This window comes from Megalops cyprinoides, chromosome 11 (assembly GCF_013368585.1).
Source record: "Megalops cyprinoides isolate fMegCyp1 chromosome 11, fMegCyp1.pri, whole genome shotgun sequence".
Taxonomy (NCBI): domain Eukaryota; kingdom Metazoa; phylum Chordata; class Actinopteri; order Elopiformes; family Megalopidae; genus Megalops; species Megalops cyprinoides.
The window spans coordinates 4,985,613-5,004,293 of NC_050593.1; the positions used below are offsets into that span (position 1 = coordinate 4,985,613).

Sequence of the window (18,681 nt, forward strand, 5' to 3'; positions counted from 1 at the left end):
TAATGGATTTTAGCCTCCACTCACCGCAAGTGAGGGCAGTTGCCATGCCTTCCTAACCCTGTGGAGTTAAACACACACTGGTCTCCTCCCCTCCTTGACAGAATCATTAGGACACATCCTAGAATCCCTTTTTATAGCTTTCCCTTTCACTTTCTATATGAACAAGCCTGTCTGTTTTCTGTGGAATATTACCGAGAACGTTTTGTCTGATTTGAGCTTTTTATTCCTTCTTTTTTCATGAAAATGATGGGAGATCTCTGATCAGACTGAGCTGTGAACTTTTACCCACTCTCGTTTTTATCTCATCCTCTGCTTTGATCCATCTCAATGACCTTGCCAGCACATACTCTTTTATGTTTTCTACTTAAAGTGTGAGATACAAGATTACACAGCCACCGCCAAAACAAAAAAAAGACCTGTAATATGTGATAAAGCAGTAATTATATTACAGAGTGTTCTGTTTCTCGAGGGGTAGGATTTTATTCCTATCTTGGTTTTTGGCAAAGGTAAAAGAAAAAAGGCCGGTTTTGATTCAAAATCATCTATAAGATGTATTAATTTATTTTGATATAATTTCAGATTGTACTAACATCAACAAGTACAAATAAGATATTTTTGCTGTTTTTCACAAAACAGATAGGATGGGAAGCAATGAGAACATGTTCTCACGAAGCTGACATCACATTCAAGGAAGCTTTCACAGCATTCATCTGTAGTCCTGGATATTTTTGCAGTTCAATCCAGGTTAAGATTAGGTACTTACGGGGTTACAAGAGTAGATCCCCCTTCCAGGATTCAGTCCTGAAACCCACTGGTTTCCATACCAGTTTCCTAATTTTACTGTCACCCAGTTCAAGATCAAAGGAAAACAGACTGTGTCAAAATAAATGAATTGATTTCATTTTCAGAGCTGCACTCTCTTGTCCTTTGGTGACCAATATGGGGTGTTATATTTGTTTCTGGCCTGTGCTGGCATTGATCAAATTACACAGTTTAGAAGGCTATAGCTCAATTTAATAGCCACAGGCAGGGTGTCTGGGTATTCGCATTGTGGCAGCTTTGTTACTTCAGCTGCCAATTTAGCATTTTGCCTAAGGGAACACCCCGCTTTTCCCCCATGTAATAAGATTTCAGTGTGTAGGTCAGTGACTGTCGAGATCGATGCCCATTGAATTTCTCATCTTATCGTGAAATGAAATCATGGAAATATTGCAGGACACATTGCTCTCTAAAAGCCCCATTACGAATCATCAAAGGTCAAGTGAATAAAAAAGAAAAAAAATACATATAGATGTCTCCCCTGACCTTTGGAAATGGGAAGGGTTTATCTGTCCTCAATATAAATATATTTCGCAATCCATTATCCGTGCTAAACATGTCTTTATATTATGACTTTTTAAGGAATGTTGCACCATTTGTTGACCATCTTGGTATGTATATGGTCTGGTATGTATATGTCCATAGTCATATTGTGGAGGGTAAGAATGCAGGAATAATAAGTATTTATAACCTTTTAACAATCACTCAATTCATAAATGCTCAACAAAATTTTAATAGCAGCATTATAAATATTTAGCCTAACATGTATGAAGAATTAAGAAAGAGTTCAGGCTTGCTAGATTGAAAATATTCCACAAAGTGTAAAATATATAAACATCCGCAGTGCCACATTACACCCACCAAACCTTTGTTTTTTTCAAGCCCTTAAATGACATATTTGGTACATTTAATCATGTAGGACTAAGCATCAACAATGCATTTTTTTCATTTGAAATGTCACTTAATAATATATTAAGTATTTACAGCTGGATGATACTATAAAGTGATTGTTTGCTTTTTAGAGGCATCTGACAAATGCGTATTTCAATGCTTGGTTTATCCTATGATCAGAATGTTGTGCATTTGTTTGATGTTAAACACACGTTAATCTTATCATAGGTGATGGACAGCAAAGTTTTAATGGAATGGAAAAGACTCACAAATGCAGTGTGACTGTATGCAATTTAGGGCCATTGTACATGTGCCACACTCTGAGCCAGTTTGTGTTAATATTTATACTATTGAAGGGCTGGCTTCATTTGATTTTACCCTTTATAAACACCAAGTGGCATGGTGTGTAGTTTAAATATATACAAACACAAATATAATGTACCCTTAGGTTGACGAAAGAATGACAACAACCTCAAATCAGTTTGACTATTTAATGAACAGTAACGATTAAGCAAAAATGAACAGTAACAATTGAGGCAAAACCTCAACATTAGCCGCTAAAATGTAGACTATTACGAAAAATCTGTAACCTGTAACATCTGTAGCCTGTTTAAAAAAAGGCTAGGCCTACATGGCATCAAATGTAGCCTATAGGCTACCAGGTAACATTTTATTTTATCCTTTTTTTCATTGTGGCAAAGTCCTGTGCTGCCTACTTGAAATCAAACGTGTCCAATGTGTCTTTGCAGCTTGTGAAGCGCATAAGTCACATCACTCTCTCCTCCTATATCAGGGTTTCCGTTAGAGTTTCTATTTATTACCGGATAATGGAAACCCTGATATATAAGGAGCATTTCATTTTCATGTAGCCACTGATGACTCACCAGAGTGCCTTCCATCTGCCACACAGCATAAGCAATACCACACACAGTATAAGCAAAGTGCTGCAGTAATTAAACTTTGAACATCTAGTATGTAAGTGCAATAGTAAGTAAGGTGGAGGGAGGTTGCAAGGAGCGGGACCTGCACCTTTAAAAACATACACCAGGTCCCTGGTTTCTATTTAAACAATTTTCACCTAAAGCAACAATAAAATTAACTTTGCACTACAGATTCATAGCGCCACAATATATTTAAATATCTGTGGGACCTAGGACTACGAGGACCCCATGTGCAGTACCCAGGCTGAAATGTTGCAGTTTACCTCTCTCCATCAATCTGAATACAGCTCTGAATATGGTTCTTTGTGGTTGTGCACACTCTTGTACAGTTTTTTTGGTGTCTTTCTGTCAACCAGAACTGATTTAAGTCGTCTGCTCATCACTGGCAATACATTTTTAATCAAGCTATATCTTTATTTCATTCAAATTTTATTTGTCCTGTAATAACTTGAGATTTGACCGCAATTCTCTGCTGCTTTTTTCACCAGAACTGCTTTAAATTCTCTGCTTATCATTGCCGATTAATTTTTGAACACGACACATTACTATTTCAATTCAAATACAATATTTCATTCCAGGCCACGGATGAGATTGCGTTTGATGTTGTGGTGTCATGTCAGGTCCCCCTGGATAAAGATGTCTGTTGAATGATTTTATTAAAAAGAGCAAGAAAAGGAAAGTTCTCCTTTTTTCTACCCGCATCAAAAAAAAAAAATCTGATCTTTACATTAGTTCCTGTGGTGGTTATGATTCTCTGATGGAATTTATAGTTTATTGCCATGGGGGCAGAAACTGTTATCAGTTCTTATTTGAGTTCCCATTACTTCACCCAGACTGTTGATAATGTCTTTGAAGTTAATGGAAGTCAGAGTCTTGAATTGAAAGCAGGAAAAAGAGGGAAAGTTGTTCAGACCTTCAAGATATAAAGCACTGTGGACTTTGTTCTCAGAGTGGATTAATACATTGGATGTTCAGCCATGTATTAGAGGGAGAATTAATGCACATTAAAAAATCTGATTAGCTTTTTTTGAAACTAATAAAAAGGGGGTATAAAGGGATTTGCATATTCCACTTGTGTTCATTAATCCTGAAAAAATGCAGTTGAATTGTACAATAAAAGTGCTCCTTGTTATGGATAAGGAAAATGACTTGTGACTCAACGCGGGAGTATGTTCTAAGTGCTAAGTGTGGATGTGAGGCTCTGTGCGGCAAAGCCCTCAGAAAGTATTTGGACATAACAAACACATAGCAGGACAGCTAATATCTGACTGCAGGGTAGAGCACCAAAACATTATACATCAGATTTACTTTGTGAATGTTTATGGCATTCAACCAATTTCTGAAAGTTTTAATAAAGAATTAAGATAGTACTCCTATGCACATGGACACTCACACACACACGCACACATACTCTGAAAATGCACTGCTCCTATTCATTTAACAAAAACTGTGACAGCCCCCCCCCCCCCAAGATGTGATTTGCACATGCTTTTGAAGTCACAGTGAGTCAAACTCATGTGAAAAGCTTTGGACTGTGTGTTCTACCATTCCATAAACCTCCTTGTGTCAATCAATAGAACAGAACAGCAGAAAAAAACTAAACAGTTTTACCCCACTGTTTCAGCAGTGTTCAGAACAGAAGTGCTGAAGCAGCTATCAGACTCTTAACAATGACCTGGCACACACAGAGCAGTCTTGCAAAGCTTGTTTGAGCTCTCCCTTTCCTCTTTTTTTCCTGTTCTAATATCTGTCACATTGTCTTACAGATTCTTTCCTTCTTTCTGTGTTCTTTCTCCTTCACTTTTTCACCCACATCTTTCTCTCCTTCTCCCCTGATCTATGCCTTTCTCATCAATAGCATGTGTGTGTGAGCAAGATCTTAAGCCAGTTCCCTCGATGGGGCCATATGTTGTCAAAAGTCTTAATTGCTGTGCACTAGAGGCTTTCAGGGACTACACCGGCCCCTGAATGAGTGAGAGGAAAAACCATATTGACTCAGTTTTAATCTCATTTTGAGAGCCCCCGTTAATCCTTCCTGTTTAGTCCCATCTTCTTTGTTCCCCTTTGATGAGAACATTCTGGGTTGTCTTCTCCATCCCCCCCCCCCCCCCCCCCCACCTACTGGTTGTTAATCTATTCAGCTGGTTCCTCTACTGGAACGACAATCATCTATTATTCCAACAGGTGGGCCATTTCTGCCCAGCTTGTTCTTCCTCTCTGAGGAACAGATTGCCACACATCCATTTAAGAAAAAGGACTAAGCATTCCATTATTTGAATATTCTGCCTTCGGGGAGGAAAGAGCCACAAAAATGGAAAAAGACGGCTTTATTCTCTTTCTCATCACTGATCATGAAGACGTTTAGAGCCCTGTTTAGAGTAGCAGACAATTCATTGATGTTATTTCTCTCCCCACCTTAAGTGCGTGGGAATGCAGACCTCTTTGGAGTGAGTCATTATTTGCACAGAAAAAGTTTTGTACAGTGACTGGGTGGGCAGTGGGGATTTGATGAGTTGAATATTCAATCTTAGGAGCTACAGAACACCTGACTGTCAAATTTATCGTAATGCCCATCCCTGCTGTGAAGAATGGGGGTTGGCATGGCTATCAATCAGAGATGTCTAACAAACAACAATGTCATTTTGCATTGCAGGGCCTCATGGGCAATGCCTCTTCCTGGCATTTGGTGATTTTTCTCTCTCCATCAGTTTTTGTGTCAAAACATTTCAACGCGTGTTCCTGCAAAAAACTGTGTTACTGCAAACTAATGTTACTGCAAATGTCAGCAAGGCACAGAATATTACTTGCTGGTGCCATCTTGCTTGATGTATATAGCCACGTAGTATCTCCCACAAAAATTCTTGATTGCTTCAGGACATCACTTGGCTCAAGGCGGACAGAGATGGGAGACTGCTCATCTGGAGTCTATGAAGATTTATGAGTCAGGGACGCAGGAATGAAACTGCCAAAACAAACTGGCTGAAAGAGATTAATTAGTGGAGAAAACAGCGAGATGAAAAGATGAAGACTGTCAGGGTGAGTTTGCTTTATTCACATTGTCATTAGGACTTTTAGCGAGTGGGGGGGCCTGACTGAATGTATGTTCACGTATCCCCTTTGGGCTTCTCATGCGCCACCCCCTTCCCCCACCCTGTTCTGCCGCAAACGTCTCAAAGCTGAATTTCCTCTCGTCGGGCTTTTTCATTTTTGCTGCTGTCTGTGATACCAAACGGTTGTGGTATTTGTTTTATTTTTATCCACACAGTTATTTTTATATTTATTATTTTATCTTCTCAGAGCTGAAGAATGTGGAATACATAGACGGAGGAACACCGAATTCCATTTTGCGAGGACGATTATGATCTTAATCTGAGATTGCAGTGGTGAAACTTTTGAAGACTCGTGAGGGAAAAAAAAAAAAAAAAACAGAAATGCGTGCATGACTCAAACTTCAGGGAGTATCAGCCATGATGAGTAAGTGCCTGGAAGCTGTTGCAGATTGCATACAGGCCTGCCATATTTAAACCACCCTCATGGACTTAGGATGTCCAAGGACAAAATTAATAGTTCTAATTACTGACTTAAACAGAATCCCAAGGATACTTTCTTAGCGATCGGACATTAACACTTTTGAAGGTTGTGCTGATAATGACGTGGTGCAAAGTTTTCCTTCTTCCTTCTTCTTTCCATTCTACTTATGCAATGCTGCATTCTAAATCCAATGCAGCTTGTCTTGATGAGAAGAACTAACGTGTGTGCTGGAGCAATATTACTTAATTGCCAAAAAACCATTGTATGAAGCAGCATAGCAGCTGGGCCGGAGTAAACAGAAGCCGTTAAAGTCATTATGTTCCTTTTCAGAATGCTATAATAGTGGCTGCGAGGAAGACGATGCACTTCAGGGGTTTCAAATGCATTTCTTGGAGAGCTGGGCACATGCTTGTTTTTTGTTCCAACATCTGCTCTTAATGACTAAATTAGGTCAATTATGCACTGTTTGACAAGTTTAACTTATGATGAATGCCAACAGAAGTTTTGCCCTTCTGTAGCTTAACCATGCAACAAGGGCCACACTCAGATAAAATCCTGAAGTGAAATGTGTATCTAAACTCACTCAGATCAAGGGTAGGTACAGAAAAAGAAAAGCAGACCCTGATCTAATCAAGTAGCAATGCATTACAAAATGTTGTAATATGTAGTGTCATCCTAAATATAGTCCTACAATAATTTTTGCCAACAAGTACAAATATACCCTGGAGCAATTTGACAGAAATTGGAAATATTTCAGTTATGACTGGACAGGGGACCCAAGATTCAGTCTGAGAAGGTGGGTCTTCATTCTGCATTGGAAACTTCACAGTCTTTACCATACAAATAATGTTGCAAATGTGGACATATGTACAATGTGCAGTTTTTATTGAGACATTGCAAAATAGAAACATAAACTCTGGTTTTGAAACATGCTGTGGCATTCTGCCAGTCTAAAATGAATGCTTCAGGCTGGTGGCCTGGTTTCTGATTAGTATTCCTTGTGTAGCATTGATTGACAGTTGTAGGCACCCTCACAGATTGGCAGTTTGACAATGATTGTGGCTTCATGCTCAGAAACCTGAGAAGGGTTGCCTGTCATCCAAGCAGGATGGAAGACTGTGGCAAAAAACAGTGGATTAAATCCTCACTGCAGCTTTTAAGATTAAAGGCAGGTGAATGTTTCCAGCATTTCGCAGTGGAGATGCAGCATATCCCACATGATGCAGTTTATTGCATGCCTCTGTCACTCAGTCCCTCCAAATGGCTGTAGCTGAGTGGGGCTGGGATTGGTTAATGCTTAAATGATGGGAACGGAGGCGGTCCAGGTAGATGCAAGCCGCTCTTAAAAGCACCAGCGGTGGTCTAGAAGGAGCCCGCTTTCCCTCTGGACCAATTATACGACTGATGGACCAGTACAGCGATGAGAACACTGTACTGTGGGAGTCACTGTCTGTTGGGTGAAATGTTAAAATGAGGTCTTGACTCAGAGTGGTTATTAGAGATCCCATGGCACCCACTGCAAACAGGTTTGCACATGTGTCCTGTTCACATTCTCAATATGGCCATCTAATCATCCCCTGAGTTGATTGGCTAAATAAATCATTGTCTGTCCAGCTACACTGATGTGTGTGAGAACTCTGGCACAAAATGGTCACTGTGGCTCAGATAAGAACTTCATGGTTCACCACCACACACATGCTGTAATTTTATTTGAGTTCCTGCAATGTGGTTTAAATGCTCCTCATTCATTCTGTCTTTTGGTTCATTCATTCATCGCTGACACAGGGATCCAAACAATAAGGAGATTGTATGTTAGAAAATAACTTCTACCCATGGGAACTTAAGTATATAGTTAATTAATACAGATCATCAACATCATTACTGAGGGCAGCAGCCGTCTGATAAAGACAATGTAAAATCCCAAAAAAGCAGCCAAAAATGACTTTTTCCTGGTAATATAATAGAGCCAGGCTAATTATGGCATGCTGCAAGTAACAATTCACTGTCTTACACTTGAGAATAAAAGAATGGATAGAAAATAAACACAACTCAGAAACAGTGCACTTGGAGTTTCTTTCTGTACAAGCAGGACAGAGCTGGTTTGTGACCAAGGACAGGACTGTCTAGAGTAATTGTGGAGATAACAAGTACTTGAACAACTGCAATGGCTGATTTTATGGGCCCATTAACACAAGCATATAGAATATGGATTTTTACATCCAATTTTTATGAGAATTTATAAATAAAATACTTTGGGACAGTACTTGTAATACCAATATGTGTAATACCAATTATTATATTATTTTTTATTATATTTATATTATATTTTATATTATATTATTTTATTATTTTTATTATAAGAAAAATTACAAATTGTTGAAAGTATACAGTATGCTCACATATTCTCATAGAATACATTTTTACTACATTTGTTTTATAGTTTATTATACTATATAATAATAAGTTTATTATAGAGTTATTAATCTGAATACCATTTTCCATGAAATTCAAGCTATATATGGTCATACAATTTCTTTAATCTGATTTACGCGTGATCTGGTTTTTTGCAGCACAATACAGAAGTCATCTTTTTTGTTCAGAATGGAAATATTATTTGGATAATCATATTCAAATAATAACATTCATAACCATAATCATATTTGAATTCAGTGTGAGCCTATTTTTGCACACTATGCAGCAACAAAATCCTTCCTATCGCAGTCACACAACCAGGCAAAAAGGCCAACTTGTCATGCTTACAGTGCTATCATGACATCGCTGGCATATTCAGAGTTTTTTGGCTGCAAACAACTGAAAGCAAGGGCAATTTGGGATAAGAAGTAACAAACTATATATATTAGTCTATGAGGGTGAATGGTATATAAACCCTGGGGGTGGAGTGGGGGAGACGCCACCTTGAAGAAGTTAATACCCAGAAGATCTGCCCGAAGGCAGGGCAGGGGGCAGAATACCTGACACCCAACTCCAAGGGAAGGCCAATTGTGGCAGAGATGAGAGGAGAGGAGTGAGGGGCAGTTAGAGGGGATAAAAGCATGCTGTATGAGAGAGGCGGGGCTTCAGTGTCCTCATCACTGCATTGATTGGTGGCTGGGAGAAGCTGACCCTGCAGCAGGGACTGGGGAATCTTGCAGCAGGTCTTTAGAAGAGGTTTTTTTTTTTTTTTTTTTTCGTGTGTGTGTGTGTGTGTTTGTCTCTAATCTATTTGTGGAGGTAGACTCCAGGCGCACATTTGTGGGTGTATGTCAATATGCTACACACAGTATGAGAAACAAGCATGGGGATCAGTGTTAGTCACCATAAGAAGGTCAATGTGATTTATATTAAAATATATGTTTTTATTTTGTATTTATTATATTATATTGCTTTTGGGGTTATAGGAAAACAAATGATGCATTAAATTATATTTATAAGGGAAAAGAGGAACATTAATTGAAAAGATACTATTCTTAGTGATACAAGGCAGAATAGATTACAAATATTGTGCCAATTCTTACTATGGTTAAATCAAAAAGAATGGACACAAGAGATCACTAATCATTTTAACCAAGCTTAAACTTCACACATTTAAACAATTTAGCAAAGCCTCTGAATGCAGCATTTGACTGTTTGTATTACTGTAATTACTATCCTTGAGGCATCTTTGTTTCAAACGGTACTGTAGAATTGAAATATAAAAGGAATTTACTTGTACTCTGAGGCATGAATGTCTTAGGGATTGCAAGAGGTGAGACACATGTCTAGATGTTAATGATGAGGAGTCACCAAAAGCTCGAGAATTGTTCTCCATCCCCTCATCAGCAATGTGTTTGTTTCTTGTCCTCTCTATCTCCAGACATTCCCAGGGAACACAGACTCAGACGGCGTGATGCACCACAGGTTCCCCCAGTCTGTCAGGACCCGTTTCCTCCGCTTTGTCCCAAAGGACTGGAGCCCCAGTGGCTGGGTGGGGCTCAGGGTGGAAGTCTACGGCTGTGCATACAGTAAGTTGGCAGCTGCCGCTGCCTCCACCTTGACCTATAAAACCCGCATAGAATTAAAAGGGCCACCGCGTTTCCGGTCTCTGCTCTGTATGTGACAGAAGAGTGTTTGAACAAAGGGTCATTTCCTTGTTTGGATTCGTTTCACTGATGTGCCAATGACTTGGGCACTTGGTCTAATATAAATCAAGTCAGTGAGCTGTGGTATGAAAGCAGTTTCTCTCATCCGTGCACAGTTCCTCATTAAATGCAGAAATGGCATCAGTCAAGATACAAAACTCCCTGAGTGCAAAATGCCACAGTATTTAAAATTTATCCTGCAGATAACTGTATAGTAGGTGCAAAGTAGTACTGTTTTTCACCATCTCATTCCACATAACATGAATAGCCAAGTGGTTTATAAATTTTTATAGCATTAAAGCTGCACTTAAAAAAATCACAATTGGTCCTAAAAAAGTCTGTCAACTTCTCCTTAGACAGCCACAGTGGAAGATGTCTCCATTCCCCCTATACCTTTTCACTGAGTTAGTTGCTAAGACAAATTATTCTAAGTGCATCCTTCAGACCAGAGTCCATCACTACATTGAGCAGTCTGCAGTCAGTTGAACCCACTTAGCAATGACTCTTGAAAATTCACCAGGCACAGTTTGATTCATAGGCATAAGGGGATGCCTGCATTCTAAAACTGTACCCTGCTGAAACTGTTTCCATCTGTCACTAGCACTTTGATTATTAATGTTTAGCTCATAAAAGGTAACTCAAACTCAATGTACTTCCGTAATACTGAAACTGCATTTGACAAAAACTACAGATTGCTTTGCTTTTATCAACCAGGCCATCTGGAGGTCTTTTATAATGAAAAAAAGTTGAGTCTTATTTCTCTATCATGATTTGAGTAGCAGTAGAGTAGAATTCTGAGTAGCATTCTGAGTAGAATCCTAGCCGGCAGTCCTTGTCCATTTTTTTAAATCAACTATGGGTATGCAGAACTGTAAACATAACTAATCTGCAATAATCTCATAAAAAATCATGCAAATAGTGCATTGTCCATATGAAATTAACAACATTAACATTGACAGTCCTAATTTAAATGTATTCAGATGTGCAGAAAAGGCTCCACAGAACTTTTGTAGAATGTTGTCCTGCATGGGAGTAGGAAACCAGTGCCTTAAGGCCTTGATGCACCCAAAATTAAACCAATCACTGGTCAGTTCACTGGAAGGATCAATCTCATTCGCTGAAACTTGGCTGAAGGCAGACACTGCAGAGCCCAGCAGGCCACAGAGAGAAACTCCCTTCCTGTAGATAAGTGCTCTGTGGGTTCCACTGAAAGCATTTAGGGTGTATGACAGGTAGAGTGCCCCAGTACTGTGCTTCAACAACATGAGACTGTGCACAGCCCACATACCTGCCTGTGCAGGAAGGCTAAGCTCTCTGAATGCAAAACACAGTGGGGTCTGTTTGTCTTGTGTGTCCCTGTGTGTGAATGTGAGCATCTGCTTTTATAAGGTGTATCCATGTGTGTATGTGTATGTGTGTATGTGTGTATGTGTGTATGTGTGTGTGTGTGTGTGTGTGTGTGTGTGTGTGTGTGTGTGTGTGTGTGTGTTTTTGATGGTCACTGTGCTTCTGTTTGTTTATGTCTATGGGTGTGTGTCTCTAGTGTCTGTGTGTCTGTCTGTCTGTGTTCCTTTTTGTGTGCGCAAGGGTTTGCAACTCTCCAAAGTAAATTAATAGATAATACCAAAAATAACAAGGCCCACACATTCCCTGGCATGCAACTGCCCCTGCTTTTGATAAGCAAGAATGGAAGTAAAAACCTGTCAGAACAAATCGCACATGTCAGCTGTCCTCTCCCTGCGATGCTTATCCCACTCGAAATGCAGCTGCAAAATAGCAGGTGCGGGTGTGAGATTGCGTCAGGCACCTCGCCCCTCATTCACCCTCTGGGTTTAAACTCAAGATGGGCAAACGCATTTCGCTAGCACTTTCGCTTGGCTCGTAGGCACCTCCATTCCAGCTGGGCTTTTTGGGGTCAGCCAGAGGTGAACACTTAAAAACAGGAGGGGAAAAAATGGCAGGCGTGCGACAGGTGCACTAGAGGAACATGGAAAAGATAGGGAAGAGGCACCTGAATCCCACCAAGGGATACTGATAAAAGAGGGGTCCTGCAGCTCTCTCATGCAAGCATGACTTCCATGCTTCTCTCTTTTTTGCCCTTGGACAGAATCGGATGTAGCGGACTTTGATGGCAGGAGCTCGCTGCTCTACCGGTTCAACCAGAAGTCCATGAGCACGGTGAAGGACGTGATCTCGCTCAGGTTCAAGAGCCAGCAGGGGGAGGGGGTGCTGGTGCATGGTGAGGGCCAGAGAGGAGATTACATCACCCTGGAGCTGCACCGGGGCAAGCTGGCCCTGCACCTCAACCTGGGTGAGTGTCAAAGGGTCAAAGGTCAGTGACAGCAAGGGGTTAAGGGTCAGTTATGGAAGGTTAATGGTGGAAGTTAATGGTGATTCAGTAATATTCAGCAGGCAGGAGACATAGAAAGCCACAGAATGAGAAGTTAGATAATATCAGGTGTTAATATGCCTTCTGGTCAGTCTAATGTCTACATTTCATTTATATCATTTATTGATATATATGTAAGTACTGAATCATTAGTAGTATATTTATAATATATCACTATTGTGAGAAACATTGAAAAAAACAGTGCTGTTGTGATTTCACCATGTTATATAGGTGTGTAAAAAGGTGAGACTTCCATACACATGACCCTCCATGAACTGCAGTGAGATTTTCTGGTGGTAGATATGTAATGTGGGGGTGATCATGAAGGGAATTTAAGATTTAGTGTAGAAAGCCTACCGAGTTGTATGCAGGGGGTGGGTAGGTATGTTTGGGTAGTGATGGTGGACAGAGGGTAATCATAGTGGCTGTGGACAGATATCCTGGAAGTACATATGGAGTGGGTTGGGCTGTGCAGGAGTAGTTTTGGCAGGGTAGGTATGTAGTCTGGGCCGTAGCTGCTTAATCACCACTGGAATGAATGGGTAAGCATAACAGTGTCAGCAGTTGACTGGAATTAGAGCAGCTGTCTTCTGTACAGCGCTGCAGACATATGCTGACGTTCACATACACTTATCCCCTTGAGAATTGTGGCTAGATTTTTTATCCTGACTTAATTGGCTCAGTTAGTTAATTAGCTGTATACATTTACACATGCGCTTTTTCCCAGGATGCATGGGAGTGAGAGGGGTCTCAGGAGTGGGGTGCAAACAGTCTTCAGCTGTGATTTTTCATTGGTGAAAATGTTGGAGAGGTGGAGGGGGCTAAAAGAACAGGCTACTGATGAAACTAGTGATGAAATTAGTGGTGGAGACAGTAAGGGGAGTAAAGCTCAGCATGTGAGGGGGTTTTCCCAGGAAGTAAGGCCTGCGATATTTAATCGGAAACCAACAGTGGATCGGTTGTGGCACGGTGCACTGACACGTATCCCCAATGCCCACCCCCTGCCTCTCCTCCCCCCTCACCTCCTCTCCCCCAGACGATGCCAAGCTCCACTCCAGCTCCGGCCATGTGTCGGTGACCCTGGGCAGCCTGCTGGACGACCAGCACTGGCACTCTGTCCTCATCGAGCGCTTCAACAAGCTGGTGAACTTCACTGTGGGCACGCACACACAGCACTTCCGCACCAGGGGCGAGGGTGACTCTCTGGAAGTGGACTACGAGGTGTGTCTTATGTTTGATACTCCCCCAAAACACACACATGCACACACACACACACACATTCATTGCCCTTGGCTCTCTGTGTGTAGCCCACCCCCATGTCTGGAATGAATTTACTTATCAATTCAGTTAAAAGGTCAGTTCAGTTCAGATTTTTTTCGCTTGATAAGATAAAGTTTTCAAAGTTTGCAAAAGCCAATTAAACTTCAAATGAATGTATATGTATATAAAATAATAATCTTCAGAATCATGATCATAGTCATAAATTAATTCTGATTAAGAAGTTCATTGAAGTTAATAAATAAATATTAATCACTTAATTAAATTTCACTCCTTACCCCTTCCCATACCCCACCCAAATCCCCCGCACTAGCAGTACCTCTGCCGTTCTACCTCATTTTAGCGAGTAGGATGAGCCAATCAGATTATTAAAAGATCAGCGCATCTGTTTGGCATTGATACAATGAAAGGGGCCTGTTTCTGGGACCCTCTGACCTCACATCCAGTTTCAGATGCTGCAGCAGACATTTAAATTGTAAAAGGAGCAAATGACTTAATTACCCGTACTAAAGCATTGTTCCGGTCCACCACTCAGCATATGCCCATTTACTCCATCTAATAAGCCGACATTAATCAGACACTGCTCCTGTTCTTATAATTTTCACATCACCAAAGTATCCATTTCAGTTTCCAGCACATCAACAGAGGGCCTGCGAGATAATAGTCTTTCAGGCTACAGCTTTTGTTCATTCAGATGCAGCTGATTTAATCTGAATAACTCCTCACCGTGTCCAAATGGACAGAGATACACTGGCAAATGGCCCTAATTATACCGTTTTTCCAAGCCCTCTCCCAAATCACCATAATGACGCCGTTTACAGCAGCACTCTGACTTCTGATTTCTGTCCTTTCATATCAGATCATTTTCCCTGATGGTGCCACAGCAACGCCGTGACCGCCGCGATACCTTTCTAAACAAAAATACCAAAACACTGCGTGCCCCCAGACACACTTCCATATGAATAGAGGCATGAACAATGCAGGCCTAACACAGAATCCAGAAGCACAAAAAGCCAGGACCTCCACTGTGGTTGTCTTAATGGAGTTATGGCCTTGTTCCAAAGATGAGATCCTACACGATCAAACAACCCAGGCCGCTGAAATCACAAGCTGTTGAAATGCCATAGCACCCCTTAGGAGATGTGTCAGACATCTAAACAAACAAACAAATAAAAAGGAGTGAGAGAGAGAGAGGTTGAATTTTTAACCATGTAAAAAGAATAGGGAGTTACACAATTCCTCCACATGCTTATATTAAATAAAACAAAATGAAGGGCCAGATCTCTTCACAGTGAGTTGAGAAACCCTCAGCACAGTTTAGACAGCACCTGCAGTGTGACAAACTCCACAGTGTTGGTGTCTCATACACTTATCCCATCCTACAGGCTCTCAGTTCAAGATTAAAGTGTGTTCAACCTGAACCAGCTCAAGAGATTCCCCAAAACAGAATAAATTACATTAAACACCAGCAATCCAGGTCACTGTTCAGTTTAACAGTAATATTCTGGATATGTGGCATACTTTAAGGTACACAGTAGATATATATGGGTTGCTGCTCCCTTCAGCCCAAGGGATCCCTTATCTTTTTTTGTTTTTATAAAGGTATCTCATAAATCCTCAGGTATACTATATTGAAGACAGTCATAGAACTGCAGAACTGATGTAAAAAGGCTAGTGTAGTAGATAGCTAACAGCCAAAAATGTGTTTGTTGGCTTATTTTTTCACTCATGTACAGCAATAGTAAGTTGTATTATAATGGAACAGTTAGGACTGTTTGGATGGTGGTGGATTGCGTTGATCTTTTGTGAGGAAAGGACTGATCTTTGTGATGCCACCTAAGTTTTTCCATTTGTGCTTGTTAAATCCATTCTGCCGAAATGGAGTCCCACCCGGGCCGCAGCACTCCAAGTCCACAAGATCCTGGCGGTCAGGGCAGTACTCTACACTAGGCAGCCATGACTCCCTCCCCACCCTGGGCATTTCTAGCTATTGGAAAGATCAGGGGCTAAGTTAAGTTTTCCTGGGGCTTGTGTTTTTTTTGAAGGGAAATCGGCATCGGTAGGTTGGGGAGGTTATATCTACCTTTATAATAAATAAATATTATCACGCACACACATTCAAAGGTTATTATGCTACTTATCTTAACTGTTTGTGCACTGCTCACCTTTTCTCTTCTTAAATGTATTGCAGTTCACCTCAGTCTCTGTCCCCTCATGGCTGTTGTTGGCCCTGGTGGTGAAAAAGTAGAAACATGGTTATCTTAATCTGCATTCTTACACACACACAGCTATTGCACTAACCCTGCTTATACCATGATGGCACAGTTTATCCACTGCAATATGAGCATGGCCCACCTCTGGATCTGTCCTTTCTCCTTTTCTCTCCTTTCCTTTTCTCTACATGGATGTTTTCTTTCTTCTAGCTGGCATTGCTCTCTCTCTCTCTATCTCCCTTCTCCTTGCCCTTTATCTCCTGCTCCCATCCTGTGGTCTTTGTTTATTTGCTTATGCTACTGTCTGTCACCCCTCTTTGCTCCTTTATTGTTGTCTTAAAATGTTACCAGATTCTTCTACCAGATTCTTCCTTCCATTTTCTTTTATGTTTCAATTAATGTTTTTAAATGTTTTTAAATGAAATGGCATCAAAAGCACTGAGGCTAGATAGTTCAACAAAGTGCTCTTTCACTATGCCATCACCAGTGACATAACGCATACAAACAGCAAGACATGGATAAAAAAGGTTATGTTTCAGATCATCTTCTGTGCCAAAGTGAGCCCTGGTGCCCAAGGGAGACTCAATTGTGTAGTCAACCATCCGTTTTTGTTTGTGCTTGGGACCAGTCAGGTTCTCTGTGATATTGTTGCACTCACAAATTTCTTTTGTTGTCTTGTAGAGCTTCTCTGCCATTTCATCACTCCGCATTGATTTCAGTGTTTCCAACACTGCATCTTTGTAGAATGTTGCTTGTGCCAAGGCCACAGACTCTTTCTGGAGGTATTTATGGAGCCCCTCTGTAGTGGACAATATAGCCCTGAACATCACCATCATCTAGACACTGGAAAACCTGGAAATTCTGAACTGCAGTCCAACTGCCATAGACGATGCAATTCCTTCCAGGCACCTCAAGACAGTACCAAGATTTTGAAGCAGAATCTTCACTGAATTCAGCTGGCATGCCCATCTTGTCTTGGATAGTTGGACAAGTCCTTGTTAATTATGCTGTCATGCTGTAGCTTTCGCAATAGCACACAAATTTCAGACAATCTGTGGTGTTTTGCAAGCATAAAGATTTATTCTAATTACATGATTGGTGTCAATTATTCAGTGAATTATTTGTTTTATTGTTAATCAAGGAGGATAAAGGGGAACAGGTAATGATAGATATAAAGGTAATGCTCGGGCTTCCCCTGCTTCCAGCTCACCCGCCGCCACTGCTCTGGACAGCACAAATTCATGTAGATATTAAGATTACATGCGTGACAAAAGAGAAAACAATTTTGTTCTCTTTTTTATCTCTATATAGCCTATATGTATGTGTTTTGTTCCTCAAGTGTGCTTTGGCAATACTTTTTCTTATTATGGTCATGTCAATAAAGCAAGCCTATTTGAACTGAATTGAACTGAGAAAGAAAGAGAGAGCCTTACTTGACAGACTTGGTGGTCAGTTCATCGTAGGCTAATTATTAATGTAAGGGCTAGCTTGGGTTGCTATATAGTCACGTCAGTAAACATTTTTCGAGCATCAACATAATTCAGTACATTGTGTAATACCTCACACTCAATGATTTACCTTGAGTTTTCTTCTTGAAATAGCCAAGAAGGCAAGAAGGCTAGATTGGTTTTTAAAACCGGAGCTTTTCATCTGGGTGCGCACGTCTTCCAACTTTGTGTGCACTGTGCAGTACTTGATTACTCCCCCCTCCTTTGGACATTGCAGGTCAAGTTCCGCTCTATTACACAGTCTGTCTGTTGTTTTGCTATAAACACCTCCTTTATCAGGGCGAAAATATTTTGGGCTAGGCTCAAAATATTCGGGCTATAGCCCCGAATGATCGGACCTAACGACGCCACTGCTCCCCACCCCGGCTGCAATTTGTGATCTTGGTTTGTGTCTCTGTCTCTCTGCTTTCTTCACAAAGCTCAGCTTCGGGGGAATCCCGCTGCCAGGAAAGCCCGGGACCTTCCTGCGGAAGAACTTCCGTGGCTGCATCGAGAACCTCTACTACAATGGTGTGAACATCATTGACCTGGCAAAACGACGCAAGCCCCAGATCTACAGTGTGGTAGGTCTCCCCTGCTCGTGGTTCCCTCCGCCAATACACTACACCCATCGCTGTCTGCCCAGTGAGGTCCGATGCAGCCAATCAGCTTCACTGCAACAGTTCATGGAGGCGGGGTCTGCAGTTGCTGCATAAACAGTGACACACTGTTCTTTAGTAGTAGAGTTTGCAATATTCATTCTTTACACAGCCAACAGAGTGAAAAGGAACAGATGTGATTAGAACTTAACTGGTGCGGGGGATGGCTTAGTGTTACGTGTCCTTCATTCCTCCAATGTATTATTGAATCTAATCCAGGTGTTATAGAGGGGGACTGGAACAAGGGCTGATAAGGACAGATGGGAACAAAATTAATGCCTTAGATGAATGATGTAGCGGTCTTATCATTTATTATATACATTTTCACACGGCCGGCTCGACGCATAAGCAAACT

At 41.0% G+C, this 18,681-nt stretch overlaps 1 protein-coding gene across 1 annotated transcript in view; it reads left to right on the forward strand.

Annotated features, from left to right (window-relative positions):
• The window catches only part of LOC118785559 (contactin-associated protein-like 5), a 105,486-nt gene that overhangs the window by 40,179 nt on the left and 46,626 nt on the right, over positions 1-18,681 (forward strand). The window contains exons 4-7 of the mRNA XM_036540311.1: positions 10,036-10,183; positions 12,408-12,611; positions 13,726-13,910; positions 18,108-18,251. Coding sequence (XP_036396204.1) covers positions 10,036-10,183; positions 12,408-12,611; positions 13,726-13,910; positions 18,108-18,251 — 681 coding nt within the window. The remainder of the gene's footprint in view (positions 1-10,035; positions 10,184-12,407; positions 12,612-13,725; positions 13,911-18,107; positions 18,252-18,681) is intronic.